Raw genomic sequence first — 27,638 nt, forward strand, 5'->3', positions numbered from 1 at the left:
TCATGTAAAACTTAAATATTTATTTCTAACTGTTAAATAGCTCCAGAGAATGAAAATTATTCCCAAGAGGAAAACAATTACATTTATTGAATAAACACTTCCTAAAAAGTACATAACTTCTTTGCCAACAAGAAGGAGATCCTGGTTTCTTTCCCACTGCTCCCATGGCCCTGTGCCTTCACAGAGCTAACAGCCTCTCATTCAGCAGAACACTTCCAAGAGAGACTGCTTTCCTTTTTTTGTAGTTGTGGCTGTCATTATTCTTCATTTGGAATAAATCCTTTTGCTCTGTCCAGCTTGTCCAGAACCTCACTATAAAGGCCAACCATCTGGAGAATATGAGCACCACAGTTGTCAACAAGGATGGATAAAAATGTATCATTTAACCAAGTGTATAATTTAACTAAATGTATCATTTAACACAGAACAGAGCTAAGGGAAGAGGTGGGAGACTACCACCAGCTTCTAGACCTGAAATTTCAAATTGATGTAAAGATTTTTGGCACAGGTTTAAATACAGTGGTTTAGAAAAAAAAAAAAAAGATCAGTGCAACCTAACAAAAGTGGTTTTATTTACAGTCATAAAGCATAGTTTATATGTGAGTCTTATACCAGCACATAAACCTATTCACCAAATAACAGATGTTGGGAACTGATGTTGAGGATGGGGAAGATTCTTGTTGTCAGCTCTCATTGCTTTAAAACTGATGCATTTTAAATGGTGTAAGAGTTACAGCCAAGCCCTTGATTGCTCAGCTTGCACACAAGAGAATGAATGGTGACACCAGCCAGGCTGCACTGGGTTGCAAACCAGACAGGAGCAGCAGCCAAAAGGTGTAGGAAGAGGCTGATTTGTGACAGAGTAAGAAAAGTGTCATTGCAAAGTGTCACCTACACTTTGTAGGTGCTAGGCTGGAAATTTCTCCCTCATAGGAAGTGGGTAAGCTACACCTGAGGAGATGAGCTTTAGTGATTTTCTTCACACCATTTTAAACCCTATTTATAAAACATGAGATTACACTAGAAACCAAGCCTGAAAGTATATATCAGCTGATTTAACTAAACTGGTACAGCACCTTGACTTCAGTTAAAGCAGGCAAAGGTACAAGGCTCTCCCATGGCCACAAACAGTCAGAATTTATTTCCAGTCACCCATTTCCATAATCCTTCCAGTAAAAGAATGCTACATTATTCTCTCTATTGTCTATCAAAACTTTTCTGGCCTCACTTTGAAAAAATCTTTTAGCACCAGGCTCCCCCAGAATATTTAGATACCATGATTCTCCTGAAACTCTAAAGATCATCAGCAGTGGTTTCTTCACCCAGATCCACATCTCAAATTCAGGCCAGCCAGCCAATCCCATATCCTCAAATCCCCCTGTGCACACTCACATGGCCTTCATAGGTTTTCTTCAGAGAGCCTAAGTGATTGAGGAACCGCATTCCCAATCCACACCACTGCTCAGCTTCCTTGTATTTACCAACAGTGTACTGAAATATTCCTGTATTCCAGGCTCTTGTCATCAACCAAAGGATCTCCATCTCTGGGTAAGCATCCTGAGGTAGCAAACAAGCAGCAGCACCTCATCAGAAAATAGAATCTTCACTTCAAAACTGACAAGTCAAAGAGTGTGCTAGAGTTTAATTTTAGAGTAAGAAAACAGTTGGGTTCTTTCCTCCTAAGCAAAGAGAGAAAAAGCCCTTACAAAATCCAAGGAAATTTGTAATGCAGTCCTAAATATCCAAGAGACTTTTCTACACCTTCAGTGTATCTTTCACTGAAGAAGGCTTAGCAGCTCCACATATAACAACACTATGTAATGTTCATTTTACTAATTATTCTCAGTCTAATGAGAATTTCTTTCAAACGTGCTCAGGATCATGTCCCAGTCTCTTGGTTTCCTGTTCAACTTACTGTGCTGCTGACTACACTCAGAGCATCCTCAAAGTAGTCCCACACCTCCTGCAGCACACAGGTATCCAAGTCTGTCAATCCAGTTGGCAAAGAGATGTTAATCAAACTGTGTAAGCATTTGCTGAGGATTGAAAGAGAGAAAAAGAGGAAATATTAAATACCATGTGCACAAACAGTTTTTAGTATGAGGAGCACACTGAGTTATGTCTCTGTGATTGTCAGACATGTCTACCTTGGGGCTTCACACACTCATATTCTTGTAGCAGAAACATGCATTTTTGTACCATCAGATCTTATTCATACAAACCGTGAAGAAACAGAGTCAAGAGCAATTATACTTAATTCTTTTCATTGCTGGTCTCTACAGTAACACAGAAGGAAAATCACAGTATTACCTAGGGTGCTACACATAACAGCAAGAACAAAGTACCTTTTCTAACTTCCCCAGCAAGAGCTACATAGGCAGCATCCTCAGAAAACCAGTAACAAATACAGGGTTCTGAAAACAGCTCTGTCTTTCTGAGGGTGAAGTGAGAAAGGCAATATCAACAGTTGCCTGTGCCAAGTGCTTACTTCAAGGAACTTGGAAAGGATAAGTAACACATAAATATGCTAAATAAATCACATATGTACTATGTGGCATCACTACCTTACAACTCATAGCTTTCTTCTCAACCCTTAATTTCTCCTCTTTGTCTTTGAAATACTCAGCAGAGTAACATTTGAAATGAACACCTTCCTCACAAGAAACAATCAGATACCACTTCTGGATCCAATTTTCATTTTCCTTCCGCAATAGATGAATTTATTGGAAACAAGACTATGCCAGAAAATATGCCAAGTAAACAAACTGCAGGTGAAACATCTGTTAGGCAGTCATCATTCAGAGTTACATTGGCTGGCCAGCAAGAAGTGGAACCTTGCATATAAAGTAAAATCCACTTTTTTTCAAATTGCAGGCTTTATACCCAGTCAGCATTTCCAGTCACAGGCTCATGGCAAAGCTATGTGATAACACTAACCTAAATTTCACAGCATCAATGACAGCCTGCTTTCTGTGAAGGTTTAGTGCACTCTTGAGAGCTTTCTTACACAGTGCAGGATACCGAGCTGGAGGCTCCATTGCTAATGCTTCAAAGTAAAAGAAAATAGAGAAGAATAAAAGATAAATTACTGAAGCCAACTTCAATCTCTTAGGTTACTAAAATAAATTGCAGCATGTTGCCAGATCCCTTGTGAAAAACAACTGAAAGAGATCTGCTTAATGGGCTGGTGACCAGCTGGTGCTTCTCTCCCTCTTTCTTACTCAGCACATCATCAATAAGGACAACAAGGCAGAAGCACAGGAAGCTTCATAATTCTCTGGTGTTTACCTCCAAAGCAGTAATACAAAAAAATCGGGTGAGGGACACTGTCTAAAGAGTTTTGTTTGTCTCCTTGAACACAAAAATCCAGATGGAAACCTTATGCAGGAGCAGGATTTGAGAATGGTGTCTCCAGGCACTGGAGTGTTCTCCCCCAAGGCAAGGAGAACAGAAGGTGTTTATGCAATCCTACAGGACACCTCCAAAGACTTGCCATGGTAGTTCTAAATGCTCCTCATCTTTCTTGGATCCTGCTCTAGATTCTCAAGCACATTTTTGTGACTAGGACTTTGTAATGAAAATATGGCACAGTGTAGAGAAGTGCTATTTACAAATTGACTATAAAAACTTTAGAGTTGAAACTTAACTTTATCTTAGTGGCTTAAATATACTCAAAGTATCTATCCAAAGTCCACAGCCCAAAACTTCTGCACTGCGGCATGAATCAGTGAGGGCCATTCTCTGGCCTTTGCCAGTTTGGAGCATGTAAAAGTTCATCTGAAAAACCCTTTCACAAGCTGTATGAGTGTCTCAGGGTCTAGAAATGGAAAGATATCACAACTTTCTGGTTCATCATCCATGTCATCTGTCATTTCAAAACACAGCTCTCCTAACCTTGCTGAGATCCTAAGCATCCTTGCTTCAGGACAAAATATATATGGTTAGACCCATTTTTACAACACATGATAATCCTGGTCACCTCAAAAGAACAGGAAAGAGAAATTAAAGCTTCTTTGTCCTTACATGCAATGATTTCAAGTGTCTTGATCTCTATTTGTGGCTGCTCCCAAACTGACTCCATAAGATTGTGAAGTGTTGGATCATTCAGTTTGGATCTTGCTTCAAATTCATAAAGCAGCAACAATGTGTCTGTTGGGTCTGTAGCAAAATCTCCTACAAAAGAGAAAGGATTCCCTGTATGTAATGATGGATTTTATCTAAGCCACAGGGTAATTTTTGCTATAAGGTAATTCTTGCTTCCAACAGGCAGGAAAACCATCAAGGCACTCAGACTTAACAGCAGAGCAAGTGGAATTTGCCATTCAAGGAATATGTAATGGAATTTTTCTACCAATATCCTACCAGAAAAAGTGAACTATGCATCTGGCTAGGCTAACAGTCACTTAACACCTCAGCTGTTATCATACTGTCATCTATCTACTCCAATAACCTCCATCTGAGACAGCAACTCCACATGCTCTGTATTTTCCACTAACATTGGGACTAAGTTACATGTGCTGAACACACACTTTGTGGCTTACCTGTTAATTTCAGCACCTTCCATATCTCCTTGCATGTCTGAAGATGTTGAAGGGCCTGACTAAAAAGCTCCGTCTATTTTACAAAATTAAATAAGTTATTCTTGTCATGGTTTTAAAAGCAAAAGGAATAATTATGTCAGAACCAGCTATAAAATAAATTAAGAATTAGCCTAGTAAGTAAATTGCCTATACCATTTACTGGGGTTTTGAGGGTTTTTTCTCTTTTTCAAAGACCTCCACATCTCTGACAAAGCCACTTCGCATTGGCCCAGAAAGAACCATCCATGCTCCTATGGGACATAACTGTTTTATCTCTCAAGAATAAAACAGTGCTATTGAGACTGACAAACCACTAAATGCCACAACAGAATTGCTGTGCATTGCCCTCCACAGAATTTTCTACAATCAATCTATACCAGACTTCTGTACTTCCTTCACAACCTCTGTATTTTCCTTAATCTTCTTATCACAGTAGGCACAATGCCCTCTTCCCCCCACCCACAAAAAGATGTACACATTAAAAAAAAGGAGTTTTATCACAACCACAGTGGTAACTACTTTCAGCAATAGCAGTAATTATCTTTCTCACTAACCCAAATTTAGTAGCAGGCTTCTTACAATATATATCTTGTAAATTGAAATTCTCCTCAGAAGTTACTGCCATGACCCTTTATTGATACAAACCCATTCAAAGACACTGAACTAATTTACAGAAATTCAACACTTACAGATGTCTGGAAAGGTGCATCAATTCTAACTATGAAATAGTCCCTTGCTTTCACTGTTCTGAGTGAAAAAACTAGGACTTCAAAATCAGAAGGAAAAAAAAATGCTACACTGGAAGAAATTTCATAGCAGAAATAGTTAAGAGGTCTTTCCCTACCTGTTCTGAAGGTGTTACTTGCTGTCTCCCCATCTCCAGATCAACTGCAGCTGCCATTAGCAGGCATGTCTTCTGAGCAATCAGAACAGCTTTGTCAGAGGGACAAAACTGGGACAACTGACACCAAAAATAGGAAAAGGTAATGAGAATTTTACCCATATAAAGCAATTTGCTTGTGAACAGATGATTGCTGACCCTCCTCTATGACACTTGCAGGAATCAGTCATGAGTAGTATATATTCATATTGTAATTTTACTGGTACAATTGCACTAAAGGATTATTTAAATATAAAGTGTAAAGCAGAGTTGGAGTCCCCTCTCTACAAGCACATATGAAACTGACAGTTTGGTAGAAGTCCTGCATAAAGATTAGGACTCAAGTACTTAACATGTTTGTATTAGTGATGCAGTTTAAAAACATCAGAATCCATTTATTTTAGAAACTTCTCATCGAAATCTTATTACATTCTTAAGAAACAGAATGTGAAGTATGACAATAATGCACACATTTTCTATTACAAGTCAATCTCCTTGTGACAAAATGCTCCATCTTTAGAGCATACAAGCATGTCTCCATGGAGACACCCAAACCATGGATGTGACTTCTAGAAGAACTAGACAGATTAAAATATTCCTCAATTAGAAACACTATTAGCAAGAGTAAATACCTTGAAAGACAGCACAAAAAAATCCCTCATCTTTTCAGGGCTGTCCTTGAACTGTACAGCTAAGTTCCAAGCTAACAAAGACACAAAAATAGAGACTAGAATAAGAATCTGCACTGCTACATGTGTGCCCATGTAATCTCTAGCAAAAAGCAGTTCAGGTCTTACAATTCTATTTCTGAACCAATATGTCATCAATAGCTCATTTAACAACAGCAAGAAATACTGTTACTAGTGATTTGTTAAAATAGCTAATTCATGCTTTCACATTTTGCCTTGATAATTTCACCACAACCAAGAACCCATTCTAGCACACACCCTGCCAACAAAAGCATGAACTGGGAAAAGCATTTTCTTATATTAGTTAACAAAGCCAGCATATGAGGGGAAGTGTTCTACAGTATTCCCAAGACAAATGAAAAAGCAAAAGAAGAAAAACCCACAATGTTTTGAACCATTCTTCATTTTACCCCAGCAAGGTCAAGTACATGGCAATTAATCACACAATTCTGAGTAATAAATGGATGAGCATCTAAAGGCAATCAAATTATTCATGTATGAGAGCTTGACCCAATTAATTGTTTAGATTCTACAGCAACTTTCACATTAATTTATTCTATAGGACAGGTTTTTGTGGTCTCTGAATTGTTTATCCTGTGAGTGAGAATGCTGCCTTTGAAAGGTCCTGATTCATTCATGCTCATGTCACTGTATCTGACCTCTGCTGCTTCTCCCCCTCCCTTGCTGCTCTTTACTGGAGCACAGTTACACTGTGAGGATGTGTGCAATTCAGGTGTCTTCTGATACTGATTGCAACTGTTTGCTCTCCTGTATGCTCTGACAGAAGCAAGAATCTGAAAAATTGGTTCAACTTGTTACCCTATGCTTATATTTTTATTTATAGACAGCAAATGCATTAATCCTTTACCAGAGCAGTGTAACAAAGACTACAAAGTGAGGATCCAGAGACAACATCATGCATAAAGCTTAGGGCAGCCCCATGGCAGCTGCATTTCTCACTAGAAACCACTTTATCTGTGATAATATTTGCTGTTAGGATTTCCCAGTCTGTAGTTCAAGGCAAACTCCAGGTCCTTTAAAGGACCAGTAAAGACAGGAGATTCAGTCTAGATTTTGAGGGAGCCACCTACCAACTTTTCTAAACCAGTGAGCTTCAAGGATCCTCATGTCCCCTGTAAATTTCTCTTCTGTGAAAGACTCAGCAAGTTTCTTGTGAGCTGCAGAAAACATAATTCAATACAAAAGTACCACATTTGGAGCAGAATAAAAACATTTCCAAGTCTCATCCTTGCACTACAAAACAGAGGTTTCCAAAACACCTGTGTAATTCCTGATGAAGACTTATTCTCACAACTTAAATCTAATATTCTTCAGAAAGCCCTATTACAAACAGCAGAAGGTGCCTCAAACAGCATTTTTGAGAAGATGCCAATAAGTACTGCTCTTCTAAGTTTACTGACACTGAAGTCTAATGCAGAGGAGTTTTACTTAATTTCACAAGAAGGGGGTTTAAATTTAATTACAACTTTGAGGCCTTTCTTCTAGGAACCTTTTATTGATTCAATTCTGCTCTTAAATCTCTTCTACTTGCAGCAGGACTGCAAGCTTTTGATAGCAAAACCTGTGGCACTGAGACCCAACTTCACAATTCTATTGAATCTCCAGCTCTAGTTTTCATTGATTTCACTGGGAAGTTCAGAGTCTGGATTGAAATAAGGAGTCTAAATATTTCATTGGTATAGATCTAATCATATAATAAAATGTTCACATATGGAAGAACTCCAGAAAATGCAAAAAGAAAAACATACCCAAGTTCAAGTAAGTCAGTATGGAGTTGATATCTTCATCTCTAGAATTGAGGACAAATTCAGTTTTAGAAAATTGATTAATTTTTTTCAACAGAAATAAAAACAGAACACATTATTTATGTTGGAATATATTTTCCCAGTTATGGATAGATCCACTCTTCTCACTCCAAAGTTTGGAAAGATATCCCACTAGTGTCAAAGTTACAGAGATTGCTTAGCTCACAACCTCCATTAAAAATGCCTGACAGGCAGGCATATGCATTAATAAAAGAAGTAGGTAAAGAGCAAATATTTAAAGAAAAGTTTAGACAAGTTGAAAATATGTTCCTATGTGATGTCATTAGGTCAAGCTAGAAAGTCATCTGGGTGGACTTTTACCAGCATAAAAAATAATCTCTTGATTACTCTGCAAGAAAAAACACCCAGAAAGAAAATATTACAGAATTTGAACAACATATCCACCATAATAAAATGGTTTTTCAAGGAGACCCACCTTTTCTCTGAATTTTCTGCCATGATTTTTGATAACATCAGACGGACCAAACATCTAAATATGAGAAAAACAAACAATGAAAAAACAAGATTTTTTTTCAATGGTGTACTTTGCCCTGCTTTTCCTGAAAGGATCCCACTTTTCTTCCTTATGCTTTTCCTTGTATGTATATTGAATTCTTACTTTAAGGATGTAAATAATTGTCGGCAGTCTTGTAAATGTTCAGACAAATACTCCAAAGCTTTGATAGCCACAATTTGTTGGTCATTCTGAAAAGAATTAAAACATGTTTTGTATATACTGCACTACCTCAGTTACCACAAAAGATACCCAAACCAAAACAGCAACAAAACCCCAAACAAAAACAAACCCCAAAGCAACCACATTTTCCAAGTCTGTGCAGCCCAGTAGCAGGAAAATGAACAAAGGACTGTGCACAGAATTGCCTGAGAGTGCAGAGAAAGCTCTAAGGAGAGATCATATGATTCCCTGCACAAAGAGCCTGTGGCAAGAGCAGGACTAGTACAGGTTGCTGAGGCTTTCATGCCTCACAGGGCTGGGAACAAAGCCCTGATAGCCTGAAATGCAATCAGCCAGTTCAGACAGTGCTCAGGCCACCAAGCAAGAGGCAAACAGGAGGGACAAAGGACTTTCATCATGGATTTATGTGTATTTTTACACAGCTTCCCCCTCTCACATCAAAGATCAAATCCCAGAGGCAGAAGAAGATGAAACGTTTTGTTGAGAATTTTACAGAAATGCACAATGTTATATCCAGATGCCAACATTTGTAACTCAGAATTCTTTATTTTTATGACAAAATTTTAAAAGATACCACTTCCTTCTACATGAAAATAATTTCTACTTTGCATTACACAACACATTTGAGTGAGACCTTTGTTGTGGAAGCATGAAATCCTAAGAAATCCACAAAATACAGAGAAATATTACATCTAGACCAGGTTAAAGAGGTTACAGCTGTCCTACTTATATCAATAAAGCAAAGACAACATTATCTGCTCTACCTCTAAAGCAATTTGGGCAGCTAAACTCAAGAGGTTGCTGCCTGTATTTTTATCCACTCTCAGCTTGTCTTCATATTCTGATGGCTTTTCTGCTAGTTTCCCCATTTCAATAACTGCTTCCATAGCTGAAAGAGACAGAGGGAAAACCAACATTTTTATAGAAGCAATTGGAAGGTGCAAAGTTCTGTTTTAATGACTTATGAAAGGCTATAATTTTTTTTTTTTTTTAATGGAAAGCCAAGACAAGAAACCCTGAGCATACCAGCACCTCTCCTCAAATACATATTTCCTCCTAGGGAGGTGCCAAAAAGCTTTCAAGTTACTAATCTAAGGAAACAAAGATGCCATACAAATGATACTCATCTCACATCCTTAATTTTGTTCTGCTAAGTAACTGTTTGTTACCAAAGACAGAAGACTTTCTCTAATACATTGTCTGGGCATCATTCCAAGCTCCCACATCTTGGCTTGTGCTAAGGGTGCCACTGCTTTTATGTTCACACTGTGCTGTGTTTCCCACTCTATATTATGTGAGCAAATTATGCTGTCAATAAAATTTGTATAGAGAATAATTAAATGGCAGAGAACTCATTGGAAAATAAGCTCTGCACATTACTCTGTATTCTAAGTAACTATAGACTGTATTTCTCCATTTTCATTACTTGAGCTAAGATCCTCATTAAAATATGAAACAGCAGAACTCATTATAAAGGAGAAAGAGGCTACAGAGATACAACATTCTGTAAGTAATCTCAATAATTCATGTATTTCTTGGTAACTTCAGGCTCCATCTGTCCAGAGAAGTTAAGAGCAGCAATAATGGTTCCCTTAAGTTTCATACTGTATATGCATACTAAAAAGTATAGAATGATTCTCACCCTGGGATGCTACTACAGCTTCTGCCCATGGGAGGATTATCTTCCCTAGACAGAGACTCCATCCAAACAAAATCAAATATAGCAATGGACTCTGCCTCTTACATATTGTGTGCTAAACAAAACCAAATCCCACTTTCACAGCTTAAATCTACAGCCTGACATTTTCAATGACTTTAGGGACCCTTCTCTAGCTACCCTCTGTTGTGTCTTTCTCAAGATGAACAGTCCAAAGCTGTTTAGTATTTTTTAATATATTTGGTATTTCTCCTTGTAGTGGGCCCTTTAACTTTCAGGTTGTACCTTTATCAGTATCGTTCTCCAACACTGCAATCTTATAGACACTGAATTTAGTAAAGATGCTGTTTGGATCACACCTTTCTGCTTGTTTAACTGCCTCTTTAGCCTATTCACAGAAGAGATTAAGGGAAATCAGTACAACATCACCTTGAAATTAGTATATAATTTGCAATAGAGAAAAGAAATACAAATATACACAAAACATTACTGGTTACATTGCTGATATTTGTAGAATAACTCAAGATGTTTGACAGGGCCACATCTGCCCTTGAAACAAAAGTGATGAGACCAGAAGACAGCACCAAAGGCTGACCAGAAATGAAAAAGCCAATTCCTCAAAAATAAAAGCAATGCAAATAAAGACATAAGTATGTATACATATGTATTAAATATACCTTGTCAATTTGTTTCAGATGAAGATAGCAAGAAGCCATGTTCCTCTGCAGCTTAGCCAAGTTCTGATCTATCTGCCCAGGTGTATAGAAGCTGACAGAATAATTGTACCAGTGAAGGGCTTCAGAATAGCTTTTCTCCTAGAAAATTTAAAAATAAAATAAAACCCAAACAAACATGGCCATATTTGGGTGATTAAACTGCCTATGTCTTCCTAATTTTTCTTTAAAAAAAGGTCACAGCAATGAAAGATTTAGATAGTCAGGTATATCCTAGTGCAAGCTCCAGGTTGTTCCAGGTGCAGAATCCAGCACTTTCCCTTGTTAGATTTCCTACAGCTGGTGAGTGCCCAGCCCTCTAATTTGTCTAGACACTGTGACAGACAGAATGCAAAGCTTTACTGAAATCCAAAGAGATGACATCAACTGGCTTCAGCTGATAACAAGGTGGATGACCTTGTCCTAAAAGGAAATCAAGTTTGACAAGCAGGACTTCCCCCTCCTGGACTAGTGCTGGCTGTGACCAATGACTGCATTGTCCTTCAGGTGTCTTCCAATAACTCCCAGAATAATCTCCATAATTTTACCAGGCACTGAAGTGAGACTGACAGGCCTGTAGTTTCCAGGGTTGTCCTTCTTGCCCTTCTTGAAAATTGGGATAACTTTTGCCAGCTTGCAGCCAACTGGGACCTCTCCAGATTCCCAAGATTATTCAAAAATCATTGAGAAGCCTCACAATGACACCAGCCAGTTCTTTGACTACTCTTGGACAAATCCCTTCAGGCCCCAGAGCCATATAGGAGCCAGCTGGAGCAGGAATTCTTGCATTAACTGTTCCCATGCACAAACCTTAAGATAAGGCTACCTGAAACTTGATTTTGTAACTGAAAACAGCACCCAGATGGATGAAAATAAAACTAGTGCCAGCTGGAACAAGGCTCTTAGTAACAGTTTGCACTCTAACCAAAAATAGACATATCAAAGAGGTCAGAAAACGAATTTCATTTTCACTGATATAAATAAGAACACTACTATTTGGTCCCAAACCTCATAATGTTTGGCAGCTCTGTCCCACAAGATGATGTGCAGCTGATTCAAGGCTTCAGGCAACAGCTGTTTGCCAGTATAATGACCTGAAAAGATACTGCAAATCATCACTTTACAAGAACTTTACAAGAACAAGCACACTGAGAGGCATCTAAGAACTATTCTACAGCCTGCAACAAAAAACAGAGACACAGCAATAGTTTCAGCTAGGAGCCAGTGTTTAATATCCTGTTTATAAAAAAAAACCAAACCAATGAATCAACCAAACAAAACTCAAAATACTCAGTGGGTAAGAGAAAAATATTTTCATGCTTGAACAATGTAAATGTAGCTCTTGGTCCTAGCTAGATGCAACATGAAATAGGATTTGTTTTACAGCAGATCTGTAGTCAAAAATACTACAGTGCTACCAGTGCAACAGACCTGAAAAATAAACTGTTATCCAGCTGCTCTAACAAGGATATGCAACCTGTCTTACATTGACAAACAAAAATAAATTGGGCTGGATGGACAAAGTATTAACATTACACTGGTTAATGTTTCTAATCCACATGTATCAGTCACACACAGACTACACTAAGAAGGAGGAATTGCTCAAGCAAAGGAATTTAACCTTAAACTTGATCGTGACTGTTGTTCAATATGGAAGTTGAAAGTTGCCAAGTAAAAGAAACATAATGGAAAACAGACACAGAGAAAGAAAAACAAGAATAAGGAAAAAAAGTGAAAATTAGAATGCAAGACTTTAGCCAACTACATCCAGCTTTCAGTAAACAGCAGCAAAAGATGGGTACAGACCTATAATAACTTCTTCAATCTTTTGCTTAGCGAGCAGCTCCCTCTTATTCTGCAGCAGGAACTCGATGTGGAGCAGGGTAATTTTTCCAAGGTCAGGTGAAGATTCAAATCGTTCAGGAACAGATTTCAGAAAATCAAAACCAACTGATTCCCTATTCACAGAGATGCATTTTTAAGAGGCTGCACCAGAAGAGCTGTTAATTTTCCATTCTAGAGATTAACATATTCACACCATACAGCATGTTTGTCATTCAATCACACCGACAGAATGAATCAAGGTATGAATTTGTTACAGTTCATCTATTCAGTGGCAGCTTCCTCTTACCACAGGCTTCTTCCACTGTATTCAGAAGAGTTTATTCTTCACATTTGCACCAAGATACAAGCATATACATACATAATCATGATGGAGCACTTAACAGGGTAAAAATTTGTGCCTCAATTTATTTTGCAGAAACTTGTTATCCTTCTACTTTTTTTTCCTAAGAATGGTTCTAGGGCTCCAAAGTCATTCTGATGGTTGGTTAGAAAAAAAAATGTCAGTCTGATGATTCCAGACATATAATAAAACTACATAATGAATCTTAATCATTCCAAAGTAAGTCTACAGCACTGCAAATTGCCATTACACTTATTTCACACTCTGTTCTGTTGCTACCATAATCATTATCTCCTTGCTATAGAAGACAGGCTCCCTCTCAAAACCTTTCACCTTACCCCCATGAGCTTTTACTTGAAATAATGCATCATTGTGTAATAGATGTTCTTTGCTTATAAAGAAACACCCAAAACCTCCAAACATTGTGTTTACCCCACTTAGAGATGCTTTCATACCTTCCATGCTCCAGCAGCAGTTTGGCAGTATTCAAACAGAAGTCCAAAGACATGTCAAAGTGTGTGAATTCTGCAAGAGCTAGACAGAACACAAAGCACTTGAGATTATGTAATCAACTTAGACACTTAATTGCTCAATTTATCACTTATCTCTTACACCTTCTTTGAAAGACAGAAACAAAACTGAAAAAAAAAAACCCAGCAACCCTATAACAGATGTACAACATATGGAAGAATAATACCTATTGTGTTTTGACTTTCCTTTCACTGTACAGTTAATGCAGCACTACAGAAAGGTGACAGGCTGATAGCCCTGGAATTCCAGCCCTCTGTCTCTCTAAACAGGAGCAGCGTAAACTTTTGTAGAATAATTATTTATTTTTTGCCTCCAGCTGCCTTTTATCAAAATGTCTCATCCTTATCCAGCAGGAACAACCTAACACTGAGGTTAGTACTCAGGCTGGGTGTGGTATCATATGGCACTGGGAACTACTTCAGCATAATGCCTTGAGCATCAGCTGTTGGACTGACTGGTGCTGATAAGCAGGTATCAGCTTTACACCACTCAGATAAAGTTTTAAAACTGTTACTCTGTGCTGAATGGTTAAGAACAAAACAGATACATTTGTAGCTTGGATGAGATCAGAGAAGGAATACACAAGGACATGGAACAGTTGTTAAAAGAAGCATTTGAAGGCAGCTGATGCAAGTGTGCAACACAAGATTTTAGTGAAATGCCTAAAATTGAGCAGGAATCTTCACTCAAAAGACAGAGAACACACTTTTTTGCCAGCCATACAAGAAAAGAGACATCCACTCAATAAATGTGCTTGAAAAACTGACTGGAGGCTTAGTGTTACTAAACAATAGCCAAGTGTGTTGTGATAGGCAACTCTATGGTTTCACAATTCAAACTGAAGAACACAAGTCAGCTACTGTATGTTTATTTGAAACTGTAAGATTCAAATGACTGGCTACTTGAAATCTGGCTGAAAGCCCCAAGGAGGAATGTGGAGTTACCATTTCTGCTAGTCTGACAGCATTCAAAGCCCTCAGCTCTCTGCAAAAAAATTCCTCATTTCTCAGATTATTCATTACAGATCTGATGCTTTCCAACCTGAAATGTACAAAGCCTCTCTTCCTTAAGATTTCATTATTTATGAAAATAAATTTCTCTGACACATTAATTATCCTTTCTATATTAAAGTCTCTCCAAAAACTTTCTTATCCTCTCATTTTATAGCAGAATCAGTTCTGCTCAAGTGATAAATGTGAGAAATAAGGAGAAAAGAGTTTACTTGACTTAAACAAACTCTTGTAATAGAGGTTTATAACACACTGCTCAGTACATGATGTCTCTTGGTCAAAATCTGCAAAATCCCACCCAGAGAACAGCAATGCTTCACCAGCCTTTCTTCTGTGCTGACTGTGTAAGTCAATGCACCTTCCCCCTTCTGCATAATCTTATGCATATGTCTAAATAAACTGTAGCTTTACATTGCTACATTTTCACTCTCTTCCTTTTAACAGCCTTCAGAGTTCCTCCCCCCACCCCTATTTGCAGCAAGGCTATTGAAATTAGCATCTGGATACCTCCTCTGTGAACACTGAGTACTATGTCTCATACTTCATAACCAAAAGGACATTTAGCTAATAAAGATTCTGCCAAAACCACAACATTTTTTTTCTATGTATGACACATGCAGTCTCCTTGGATATGAAGTAATATGAAACCTAGGGAGAGCTGTGATACCTGACTTGATATCTTCATCTGATGCTCCACTTTTAAGAAGAATTTTAACTTTCAAAAAAAACCCTGCTGGGTGCAAATTCTCCTGCACAATGAAAAACAATACATTACTTGGACAGCTCCTCATAGAACACAGATCCTGTGAGAGTACAGCACATTCATAATACAGACAAATATTAAGGAATCACATACTCCCCACTGAAATTTTCACTTCCATTTTAATGACTGAAGCAAGTGGTAGGCAACTTATGCCATAATTTCTTCTAAATGCAATGTGCATCTTTATTATTTATTCTTACACCACCAAAAGACCACAAGGATAACGAAAGCAAAAGATGCAAAATTCTCAGTTTGTTGTGGCTTATTTTTGATACCTTTAAATAGAAGCTGAATATTACTGAATGATAGAAACATTTCCAGCTTTCCTGTGTGTGAATTGGCTGGATTAATCTAGAATTAATATGAGTAGATTCAAAGTAGTTTATAAAAAGAAGAAATTCAGGAGTCAACAACAGTGGGAGCAATTGGAAATAATGAAGACTGTTTACTAAAGCCCTCACTAAAATAGTGCATTTTTCAGGTTCTAGAATCAACATTTTCTTCTGGTTTTCCATACCCTCACACAATATCAAAATTTACATTATCAAAAATTATGATAAAAACACTTTCTGCCTCAAAAGGCTTTGCAAAAGTAAACAGTAGAATAGGACAAAAGGCTTAGATACTGTAGTAGCACATTATTTGCATAACTAAATACACTGCCTTTTATCCTGATCTCATGAGCATATGCACTATGATCTGCCTGTAAATTCAGGCAGCATGCAGAAATTGAATTTCAGCTTCCATTTAAAGCAAAATTTCATACTTACAACTTGGTTTGTACAAAACAGAAAATTAATTATTTTTAATGATCAACCAAAGACAAATAGGAATTTTTCAGATTTCATTTAATCCATACTGACCTGAATAGACAGAAGCACAAAATTAATTCAAGTCTCTATGGGAAACAGAATTTGTAAAGGATCAAGAGACCTTGCTGTAATGGCTGCTCAGAGATGTATGAACTTCCTTCAGGGTAGCTGGTGTTTATACACCTCATTTTTCAGATCTGCTTGCATGCCTCTGCCTGGGTGTTGCTTTGGGGATCCCCCAGACAATGAGGTAACGGAAATCATTTTACTCTCTGTGCTTTAGCTGTGGGTTTGTGGCTGTCCCAGCTGCCTGTCTGTGTCAACTCACACATCTGAGAAATTTTAGTCACACCATCATCAAAGGACCTTACTACTAACACACAGGAAGCAGGAGGGCAGCTCTACTTCTACATGCAAAAAAAGTATTTATCTACAAAAAAAAATAAAAGCTGGGAACACCAAAATATCCATAAGAGCATGGAAACATAAAGCAAACACATCTCAATCTGTTGTCAAGGATTACACACCAGGGATTAATGTGGTCCATATTACCATGTCAATAAATGCTTGAGTTTCATTTATTGCAATCTTTAAATACAGCAAAAATTAGTACCTGATTTGCCAAGTTTATGGCTTTCAATGCCTTGTCCAGGTACAGGCTGCAATCCCACTCAAAACAGGTCGTGGCTAACAGTCGCAGCACTTTAGCCTGGGAACAAAAAAATAGCCACATACAAACATACATATGAACATAAATCACTTAAATTCTAAGGCCAGGAAAAATAAAAGCTCTTTGAGGCAAAAAACCCTGTCTGGTATCAGACATATGAGGTGATTTCTCACATCTCAAATATATCCAGTCTTGAAGCAATGCAGTACACATAGGACATGAATCAACTAGAATTCAGAGAAAAACCAAAGGGTTGCAAGGAAAATCAGATAACTGGAAAAAAAAGAATTAAAGAAGAAATTGAAATAGCAGGAGGTACACGTTTCACAGAGGAAAATAAACAAATAAAAAAGCAGGACAAAGACCTACATGACAATGGACTTCAAATACATAAATTATTTACATAAAGAGGAAGAAATTAAAATCTTCATATCCGCAGTCGGAAGTAAAAGAATAAACTGACTTCTGAATGAGACAGAGAAACATCCATCACAAATGACACAGCTCAACTGATGAGGTATTGAAAGAGAAGAGGAATGGACAAAGAGATGCCCTTTCAGGATCTACTTCAGCCTCTTTCTACACTTTGATTTCTGTGAAATAGCAGAATCAAATGTGATTTAATGGCACTCATCAGTGACTGATGCTTGTAACAATTGAACTTTAAACTCTGCCAAACTTCACAGCAGACTACTAAAAAGGAGACCAAGACATCACTGGGCAGGTTTGCACAGAAAAGGCAGATAATACACTGGAGTCAGTTTAACAAAATGCTCCTATTTGTAAATAGAAATTTCTCTATTTCTTACCTGCATTTCTTTGCCAATAGAATATTTCATGTCCATCTTCCCAATGTCATAACTCTGGCTATCAAGGATAAATGGAATTTAGAATTAAACAGGATGACAGAGATAATTTCAGTCAATCTTCTGATATGTTCAAAATTCCTGTCCTTTCCCACTTCCTAAGCAGTTAAAAATCACATAAACCACACAAAATAATCTCAGTAGCCGCTTTTACCAGAGAATAGAAAATTCTGGGTTCCTTCTACCCTTACATTAAAAATTGTACTCAATCACTTTCTTCAACCTGTTGCAGCACATTCTGTAACATCTTCTATTCAAACATTTTGGTAGATTTTATCAATTTTAACCACAGAGATTTTGAAGAAGCAAGTGTTTCCATTCTCACCTGGAATACAATATGGCAATACACAAAATCTATTCATGACTGGTCTCCAGACCACAGCACACCAACAGCAAAGACAGAACCTGTAACTCGTGATCCCCATTCTTCTTCTAGAAGTTAAATGGCAGAACAAAGAACCACCCAGGAGAAAACACAGTGATAATTACACAAAACCAGATTTGATTGCAAATGCTGTGAATGACGAACTGTTAGAAAGAAAAACAGTAACTGGACTCCTGTTTTCTAATCTAATATATTCTCAAACCAGGGAGATCTTAACCCACTAGATGGAGCCACACTCTTTCTCCGGATTATTATTTGCACTGTGCAAAGCTTTATTTCCTCCTCAAATTTTGTCATCAGGATTCGGTATTTAATTTTCCAAAAGAATAAAATATAAAATAATCTCCAAAGCACCAGATGTAACTAATTCTGAGCATTTCTACAAATCCTCTTTGACAACAGATACAACCATAATAATTTGGAATTTGATCTGTTGCCCTCCATTTTCTTCTATTTAAAAGAACAAGAAGACATTAACACAAATTTTCTGCAGTGAGGCTGTTACCATGGCATGAGGATGCTCTTCTTCATAGCCTACATTTCCTCATCCTTAGTAATACCACAGTAGTTATTTGGATCCTACCCAAACCATCTCAACCCATTCCTTTTGCACCTTGATGTTTGTGCCTTTCATCAGTCAAGGACTCTTCAGAAAATTAATCCCTTTGGAGGAAGGGCTAGGGAGAGAATTGGCAAGAACCACTGGAAGATGACTTTCATTCTAATGGCATGAAAATCCATGTGGGAAAACAAATAGAGATTTTAGGCAATAGTGTACAACCATGACAAAATATCTGCTCAGATAATTTGGTTCAGCTAAAATCTTGTATTCTCACATTTTACTGAGACTTCTACTTTCCCTTGCTCTCCTCTCTCCTTCACACACATTTTTACATCTCAGAATCAAGGGTTTGTTTATTTGATCTTTGCACATTACCTGAGCCAGAAGGAGCTCTGTTCATACCTCTTCCATTCATAGGTTTCCACTCCAAAATTGTAACAGAGGATTGACAGGTAACAGGTCTGGAATAAAAGACTCCTGCTTCTATAATGTTCTTGTAAAACATCACTACATCTATGGCACTCCAGTCTCAGGTTCTTTAAAGTGCATTTTACTTTCAAGATATTTCCACTGCTATCACTTCTGGCCTTTTGCAAGGGGATGCTGAAGATGACTAAAATGGAATCATTAATTGCATGGCAAAGTGAAGTATCATTAACCAGACCAGGACACACAAAACAGCAGGATTTTTGAAACACATGAGGAACACAGAGTTCCTCAATAAATCACATTGAAAGCACTGGAACTGTGGAAATTAAACAATAAAAAATGAAATTTGAGAGCCAAAACTGTAGTACTATAACCCTTTTTTTTTTTAATAACAAAAATATTTTACATAATTAAGTAAAGAGGACTCTACCTGTTTCATGGCAGGCTTCTTCCCAGCATTTCTCTTTGGAGTTAAAAAAGGATTACAAGATGTAAAAGAAAACTGCTTTTAAATGCTTGGTTATTCAGAGCTTTATCAGTCAGCCCTGACAACATCTGTTCATAACAACTTGTCATTTCTTTGAAATTATTTGCAGCTGTCATATGTCATCCAAAGAAGAGACAAAAAGTCATTTTATATGCCAGCAGGCTGCCAATATTTACATCCATTTTGCCTCTGCAGTATCTTTTTTTCCCAAATATAAATGATGCTTTTTGCAAGGGACTGCAGATTTCAAATTCTCAGACAAAAATGAGAAGGGTAGGACAACATCTTGTTTCAATTTTTTTTTTTTTTTTTGCAATCCAGAAGCAAAAGCACAGAGTAGGTATATGCATAAAGACAAAAGAGATCACTCTCAGATGTGAAACCTTATTTTTCACAGGTTCATTTGTGAATGTTTTCTTTCCAGGAGAGAAAGTTTCCTGTTCTGAGCATTGGTTCAGAGACTATCAAGGATCACAATCCTCCCCAGCTGATCTCTGGTACCACACAACACAATAATCTCCCTGTGTTACTCTCCAAGGACTCTCTGGTGTAATGAGAGCCTGGAAGAGTTTAGGATTGAGAGCTACCCAGCAGTGCAAAAGATTTGGATTCACTCAGCAATCACTAGCTCTTTCCATTTTCCTCATTTTTTACATACCACTTTTTAAATCAGAAGTCAATTGTATCACTCTCTCATGACCAGAACTTTTACCTTGTCTGCATCAGTGCTCCTGCTTTGTGAAGAGCTTTCATCACAAGAAGTTTAATATTATTTAATGAAGGAGTTCAAGCAGAAAGAATTAAATTAATTTAGAATTAAATTAAAAACAGGAGGGGAAAGATCCCAGTGAACATTTTCAACAGTAAGAAGTTCTGCTCTTATAATTCAAATCAAAGCTAGACCCCTGCAACTTAGTCACTCAGATACACTTGAACATAGCCTGAAGATGACAAAAAGCAATGTAAAATCAGTTGGAGTTTAATTGGTTAAAAACACAAATAAGCTCCAACAATATTTCCCGTATTTTTCTTTAAGAATTTGCATCTGCTCCTTTGAATTCTATTATCTGTGCCAGAGAAACAGGAACAAAATGTTTCTTAAATATTGGGAAAACATGTAAACAAATGAAAATAAATGTCAGGAAGTTTATTCTGATATAACTATAATAGACTTTTATCTTTGCAAACAAAAAACTAATCTGCATATGATAGTTTGTTTTCTCTGTGAGACAAGAACTACAAAAACTACTACAAAAACCATTCATAGCTCTACAGTTTCCTGAAGATGAAGATTAGTACTGATGGTAGTGATAGACTTGCATATCAGTGACTTTGTAACTCAGCTCTTCTCTTGTCCCATCTGTCCCCAGACAAATGTTCACGTGGGTACAAGATGCAATATACAAGATCAAGATGTAAAATGCAGCTGGTTCTGTAGAGAGTAGGTGGTATATTCATTCAATTTAGAAATCTTTTTGCCTTGCTTGCTGATTTGTCTTCTCATTGTTCAGGAAAGAGTTTATTATTCTATTTAAAATTTTAATCTAAGAGAAGCAATAAAAAAATGAACTCTGAAAAAACTCTACTGTTTCCACACAAAATTTTTAGCAACAAAATCTGAAAGAGGCAACCAATCGCAGAAGAGATCTTCAGTTCAGAGTACTTTTCAAAATTTTCTATGGCATATGTCATGCTTTAACATACAGAGAGGAAAGTAGGTTCTCAAAGTTTGCAATGATAAAGAAGGGAAGATTTCACTTACTTCTTTTGGCAATTTCATCAACATATCTTTGCAGCGCTGCACGCACATCACCGCTTTCTGAAAATCCCCTTGAGCAACAGCCTGAGAAAGCAGCACAGCATGCCAACAAACTGTTAGTGTGCAACTGCTCTTTAAAATTCACTAAAAACCTCATTCTTTAAAATAGGACTTGGGCTTTTCACATGCAGAAAAGCTAGGTTTAGGATTAGGTATCTGTCCTTACAGTGCTATAATAATTCTATTTTTCCATATTGCCAGATGATCAAGAGATCCAGAAAATCACTGCAGTCCTTAGGTAGTATGCAAAGGCCAGAGACATGGGACAAAATCATTCACATGTTAAGATGATACAAGAGCTCAGCAAAATTTATACCACCTCCCCTTTTGTTTCCATGATCAAATTAAAATATGGGCCATTGCTTTGTCCTGTTTAGGGTAGCTCCTGAGAATTTTGGAGATAGCACTTCCATTCTAGATACTGAGGTCAGTGGTGTGACCAACAAATGCAGGAACTACATTCTCTGTATTTGCACTTCTGTGTCTGTAATGCTCTGTAGGATTGATAGAGTTCTCAGGCACTTCTGAAGGAAAAACAATTCCTCTCAAAACTTAGAATTTCTAAATTATGTCTTTTAAACTACAGTTATTTGCCTTGTTCTCCAGTCAAGAACAGGACACTGTTGGAACTGACCCATGTATGATTCATAGAGGCAGCTGTTTATTTTATAAACAGCCATGATAGCCAAATCATAAAGCAACAAATCTGAACTAGAAGAGATAAACACCACTGCAAGAATGACTGCGATAAATGAGGGAAATTAAAAATCATTAAATGATTGCAACACTGAATGCAATCATGAGATCTGCTATCTTGTATCTAAGTGAAGGAAAGCTATCCCTCAGCAAGTCCTCAATGCCAAGCATTCAGGTATCTAATAACTGGGTCAGAGTTTCCCTCTATACCTCTACAAGGTATAGAGTGACTTAGAAGGAAAACTGAGAACACATACTGATTCAGCTTGGTAAGAGAGTACTTTGAAAAGGCTCTTCTCCACATCAGCTCTGTGCCCTTGAATATCTGCTTCACCCTCGCTCCCCTTCCGTAGCTTGGCATACAGCTTTTCTATACTCTGCAAAACAAAGTGCAGGCATCACCCGTGGAACTTACAAACAGGGGTGTATGCAAGAAATCAAAAGTGGCAAAGAACTTACATTCATGGCATTCTCTAGAAATCCATCTGCAAGAGCAGCTTTTCCAATATCTATCCATCCTTTCCCAGTTTTCATAGACATCTGAAGGAGGAAATGGTCTTTTGTGAAAATGCAGTCATTTTCAAGAAAGGTAAAGTAAGATCTCATCTCGTTGTAGCACATATCTAACACAGGACAAGGGTATTTCAGCTCTGTAATATCTAACCAGCAACTCTCACTTCTGAATGAACACTCAGATACAGCATAAGACTTATGGTGGCCTACTAGACAATATTATAAGATAAATAAATACATGTCCTGCTCATAACTATTTTACCCTTGAGAAGATGTGATGCTAACCACACTGCCCAGACACTCCTAGCTCCAATGGCTCAGCAAGGTACCCCTGTAAGATACAGGTCTCACTTCAACATGTACTTTGTTTTTTTAAAAGGGAAAAAATGGGATCATCAATCTTATCTTTAAGCAATGAGAAGAGAGAGTCAGCAATGCTCCTGCCAAAACACCAGTTACCCTTCCAGAACTAGACGGATACTTCACTCCCTTTCCAAAGCAAATGTAATAAGATTTGAAGACTTCCCTGGGGGATCAACTGTATTTCATTACACACCCACAATTAGCCTTACCAAAATCTGTCTTCGAATAGTTCCCTCCGGAGGATCGCTGCCCTCACAAAGGCAAATCAGTCTGCAGGCAACAAACCGCACTGCAAGAAAACAGTGCAGCCATTCAAGTTTCCTTCTCTCTACTTCTTCTTTTTTTTTTTTCAGAAAGTCAAGCCCTGCCATATCTGAAAGACTATCTGACATTTTAAATCACAAGACAGGAAAATGTGAAAGCTTCAGGAGTCAAAGAAATCTGAATTTTAGCCAAGATGTTTAAAATTGCTTTTCAGACAGTAAGAAAAAAATATATATTCTCATTAAAATATCTATTAAACAATTTAGAGAGAGTTTAAGTTAAATACATGGTATTCAAAGATTTAATTACATTGCAGGTGCTTACAGTAACATTTCTTGAAGCCTCAAAATAGCCTTCAGCAAACTAAGGAAATGAAGTTTAATAATCTCTACAGTTTCAAAGTAAAAAGCAAAAATATTTTCAGACCTTCCTTAGACATCAGGGATGGAAAAGACACTACTTAATATATTTAAAAGAGCCTCTCCCTGGCCCTTCAGCTGTGATCTGACAACATCACGCTCTACTTTGTGACAACTTACCCTTTTCCCTTTACCTGGTGTAATTTATATGATGCAGATTATACATCATTTTGATTATAATCCCTCAAGACAAGAATGTAGGCCTGACTCTGCAATCCCACAGAACCACACAAAGAACACGCTGAGGGAAAACACCAAGAGCTCATTTCTGCTTTCTCCCAGCCTTGCTCCTGGCCCAAGAGAACCCCCCAGCTGTGCACCTGGCTAAAGTAGGTCAGTGAAAAGAGGACCTAGAATGTTTCTCTATGCAAACATGGATGAGATAGTTACATTAAAAAAACAATCTCACTTGATATAAAATTAAGTGACCAACAATCTAAGATTTACATCTATGTTTTTTCCATACATTTTTGGATTTGAACCACAGCATCAGAAGGCAAATTATAGCTTCCTTTGGTCACATCACCTCTTTGCTGGTATGGAAAGGGGAGTGATAAGAATGCCTACACTGATTCTGTGTCACAAGAAGATAACTATTACATCAGGATGCTTCTTCTTAACCTGTTTATACAAGCCAACTAGTACATTTTTCTCTTTCTAGCCCATGTCTGCAAAGACTCAAACAAATCTCCAGCACTGTTTATGCACTGTAGAATGCATTTTAAAGTGCATTTTACTTTCAAGGTATATCCTGCCAGCAGAGAGTGTTTAGTTTCCACACTGCAGCACACATAACACCCTTAGGGAGGTACAGAACATACGTACATTTGGCTCTTTGCTCATCACTGATAACAGCACCCGTGTGTTTGGTCACTGTCCAGTTCCACAAGCTGACTGCACTCTCTTCAACCTGAAGAGGAGAATTCCACTCAGTTTAATTTTGCCCTGGATGTGGATCCCATTGAAATTTACTACTGGAAAAAGAAGCATCTTTCACGTGTTTCACAGGAATGGTTTCTCCACATGTTTACACAACTCCCTTTCACACCAAAGGTGTGAGTTTTCCAGAAAACTATCACAGGATCCCACAGGGACCTGTTGGACAGTGACCTGAAAACAGGCAAGCTGAATGGATGTAGCATTTCTTCACCTAAAATCTGAACTTTGGAAAAGAACTCTAAGAATCTTATCACATTTGAGAACTATCTGTAGTAAGGCTTCACCTCTTTTGCACATCAAAAAGACCACTAAGTAGCTTAATTACTTTAAATACCTACACTGGGAAACTTTAGATATTAGCAAACAAAGAACAAAGGTTACTGACTATATACTCTTGTTTAAAAGATACAGCACTACATAAAGGCAATAAGCTGCTTTAGCAACCCACCCTGAGGGGCTGATTTTCCATCACTTTATTCTAGTTTTCATGACAGATCTTGCCTATGAATACGTATTTGCCTGTCTAGGAGAGAGTTCATAGCCCCTCTTATTGAAGTGGTTAGATTACAAATTTATGATTTCTCCTTTCTTCAAAAATAATTTAGCCCAACTGCTTCAGAAAAACTGAAGGATACCACTTTTGTGCTCTTGTATTTCTTTACACACTGTACTATTGGCACTTTCTGTTACAACACTTGCTAACTTATCGCGCTCCTTGTTGCAAATATAGGATTTCCAAAATCAGTGTTCCTTAGCTGATAATTGCTACTTATTAAATGTCTCTTGAAAATATAATTTTAGAGAAAGAAGTTGGACAATATCTCAGCTGATCTTTTTCCTTATTTCAGATTCATGTATTACCAGTTTTCTCTTTGAAAAAGGACTTTTAAAGTAGATGTTTACTTCTTTCTAAGTACTCCTCTAGGAGAAATAAACCAAACATTATGAACAACCACTTGATAAACTTTTACAATGACTGAAAATGAGTACCTCCAACATAATATTGTGTACTGGAATATTGTTTACCAGGCAGTTAAAATTACATGCCTGCTTGTTTTCTTCTTCCTTGGGTTATCTGCTGTCACTATGGGAATCCACAGGGTGAGAAGGACCTCTCCTGTGATCCAGTACCAAACTCTTAATTCATCAGTGCTCTCTGCTTGCATTTTTACTTAAAATTACAACTAGATACTACTAGTAATTTGAAATAATAAATACCTTACCATCATCAGTAACCAGTAATTTTTCCCATTATTATCATAGAATGGTTTGGGTTGGAAGTGACCTTAAAGTGTCACAGACATCTTTTCACTAAAAATCCTTTCTTTAAGATTTTTCCTTCTGAGAAGCTAAGAGGCCTCAGAGACAGAATGTAAACAATGGTTGTCTGCTGCTGTAGAATGCAACAGGTCCACCTGTGACTGGCCCATCTTAGATGTGTATAATTAATGGCCAATCAAGGACCGAGCTATCTCGGACAGAGTCCGAGAGAGCTGCCTTTGTTATCATTCTTTTCTTTTCTATTCTTAGCTTAGCAAGCTTCTGAGAAAACCTGTCCTTCTTTTTCTTTTTAGTATAATGTAATATATATATATATCATAAAATAATAAATCAAACCTTCTGAACATAGAGTCAACATTCTCATCTCTTCCCTTATCCAAGAACCCCTGTGAACACAACCACACTTAAAGACCACCCAGTTCCAACCCCCTGCCACAGGCAGGGACATCTTTCACCAGACCAGGCTGTTCCAAGCCCTGTCCAGCCTGGCCTTGGACACTTCCAGGGATGGAGCAGTCACAGCTTCTCTGGATAACTCATGCCAGGGCCTCAACACCCTCTCAGTATCTTACTAATATCTAATCTAAGTCAACCTTCTTTCAATGTAAAGCCATTTCCACTTTTCCTGTCACTTCAAGCCCTTGCCCAAAGTCCTTCTCCAGCTCTCTTGGAACCCCTTTAGGCATTGAAGGTGCTGTAAGGTCTCCCTAGAGCCTTCTCTTCTGGCTGAACCCTATCTGTCTTTCCCAGCTCAGGTGCTCCAACCTTTCAATCACCTTCATGGCTCTCTCCAGCAGGTCCACAACCTTCTGAAGTTGGTGGCCCCAGACCTGGACACAGCATCCAGGTGGGTTTCATGGAGAACACATTGAGAACACAAACTGATTCAGCTTGGTCAATGCAGGGTCAATGTAGAGTCAATGACACACACACTTTTACATTCAACATCATTTTACATTGACTTTTAAAAATAACATTTCCCACTTTATTTCGGACTTTCACGCTATTGGGGCAAATGAGGAAGAAGTGAACTCTTCTTTACATTTGAGTAGTGCTACACTTTTAGCTTCCCCGCCACGGGTGGGAAGCAGCAGCCGCTGGTGTTTACGGAGCTGCAGCACCAACCTGGGCCAGGGCTGTGGGGTGTGAAGCACATGCACCCCCCGTTTCGTCAGACGGGCTGGGAGCGGGGGGCTCTCCCTCCGCCACCTTCCCGTCCTCTTCAGAGATGCTCTCCGCCGCCTGGAACAGCTCCTCCGTGAGGGCGGCGATACGGGACGGCGCCTCTTCCCTCAGCAGCTCCCGCACCAGCGCTGAAAGACAGGAGGACATCGGTGCGTGACACTCAGCCCAACATCAGCCGCCAGTGACGGCACTTATCGAGAAGGGAGAGCCCGCGGCACCTTCCACGGCCGCCGCCCGCGGCCCCGCCATGGCCCCTCAGGGGAGCTCCGTCAGGGGGCCCGCGCACTGCGCCTGCGCGCCCCGACCCAGCGCTGCCGGCGGGCCCTCGCGCCGCCGATTGGCTGTCTGGCTGTTTCGTCCCGCCTTCCGCCCCGAGTGACAGCCAATGTGGCCAATCGCGCGGGGCGACGGAGCGGC

At 38.4% G+C, this 27,638-nt stretch overlaps 1 protein-coding gene across 3 annotated transcripts; it reads right to left on the minus strand.

Moving 5' to 3' along the window:
• On the minus strand, window positions 1–27,637 carry TEX11 (testis expressed 11). 3 transcript variants are annotated; one of them, XM_071442587.1, is made up of 29 exons: window positions 27,440–27,637; window positions 27,162–27,349; window positions 24,642–24,726; window positions 23,343–23,422; window positions 22,717–22,797; window positions 22,515–22,634; window positions 21,505–21,585; window positions 19,202–19,287; window positions 17,823–17,880; window positions 16,957–17,052; window positions 15,436–15,517; window positions 13,683–13,761; window positions 12,849–13,000; window positions 12,051–12,136; window positions 11,007–11,144; window positions 10,615–10,717; window positions 9,437–9,561; window positions 8,595–8,680; window positions 8,412–8,465; window positions 7,919–7,959; window positions 7,241–7,327; window positions 6,093–6,163; window positions 5,425–5,541; window positions 4,542–4,614; window positions 4,024–4,173; window positions 2,938–3,046; window positions 1,916–2,036; window positions 1,393–1,557; window positions 1–329 (listed from the first exon to the last, which is right to left on the minus strand). In XM_071442587.1, the coding sequence occupies exons 1-29, from the start codon at window positions 27,468–27,470 to the stop codon at window positions 258–260; spliced, it is 2,817 nt and encodes a 938-aa protein (XP_071298688.1). In that variant the 5' UTR covers window positions 27,471–27,637; the 3' UTR covers window positions 1–257. The 3 variants fall into 3 exon arrangements, 2 of the variants coding, with proteins under 2 accessions (XP_071298688.1, XP_071298689.1); XR_011681582.1 differs by lacking the exons at window positions 1–329; window positions 2,938–3,046 and having other exon boundaries at window positions 1,420–1,557; XM_071442588.1 differs by lacking the exons at window positions 1–329; window positions 2,938–3,046 and having other exon boundaries at window positions 1,415–2,036.
• Between the last annotated feature and the right edge of the window lies 1 nt (window position 27,638).

Source organism: Agelaius tricolor, unplaced genomic scaffold, assembly GCF_023055355.1.
Source record: "Agelaius tricolor isolate 1412-34295 unplaced genomic scaffold, bAgeTri1.0.p SCAF_17, whole genome shotgun sequence".
NCBI classification, from domain to species: Eukaryota; Metazoa; Chordata; class Aves; order Passeriformes; family Icteridae; genus Agelaius; species Agelaius tricolor.

Coding starts and splice junctions, on each gene's coding strand:
- TEX11 (XM_071442587.1), bottom strand. CDS start 27,470: ATGGCGGGGCCGCGGGCGGCGGCCGTGGAAG. Junction 10,718..11,006: donor ATCTGAAACAAATTGACAAG/GTATATTTAATA, acceptor TTCTGTGAATAG/GCTAAAGAGGCAGTTAAACA. Junction 8,466..8,594: donor CAATTATTTACATCCTTAAA/GTAAGAATTCAA, acceptor TCTCATATTTAG/ATGTTTGGTCCGTCTGATGT.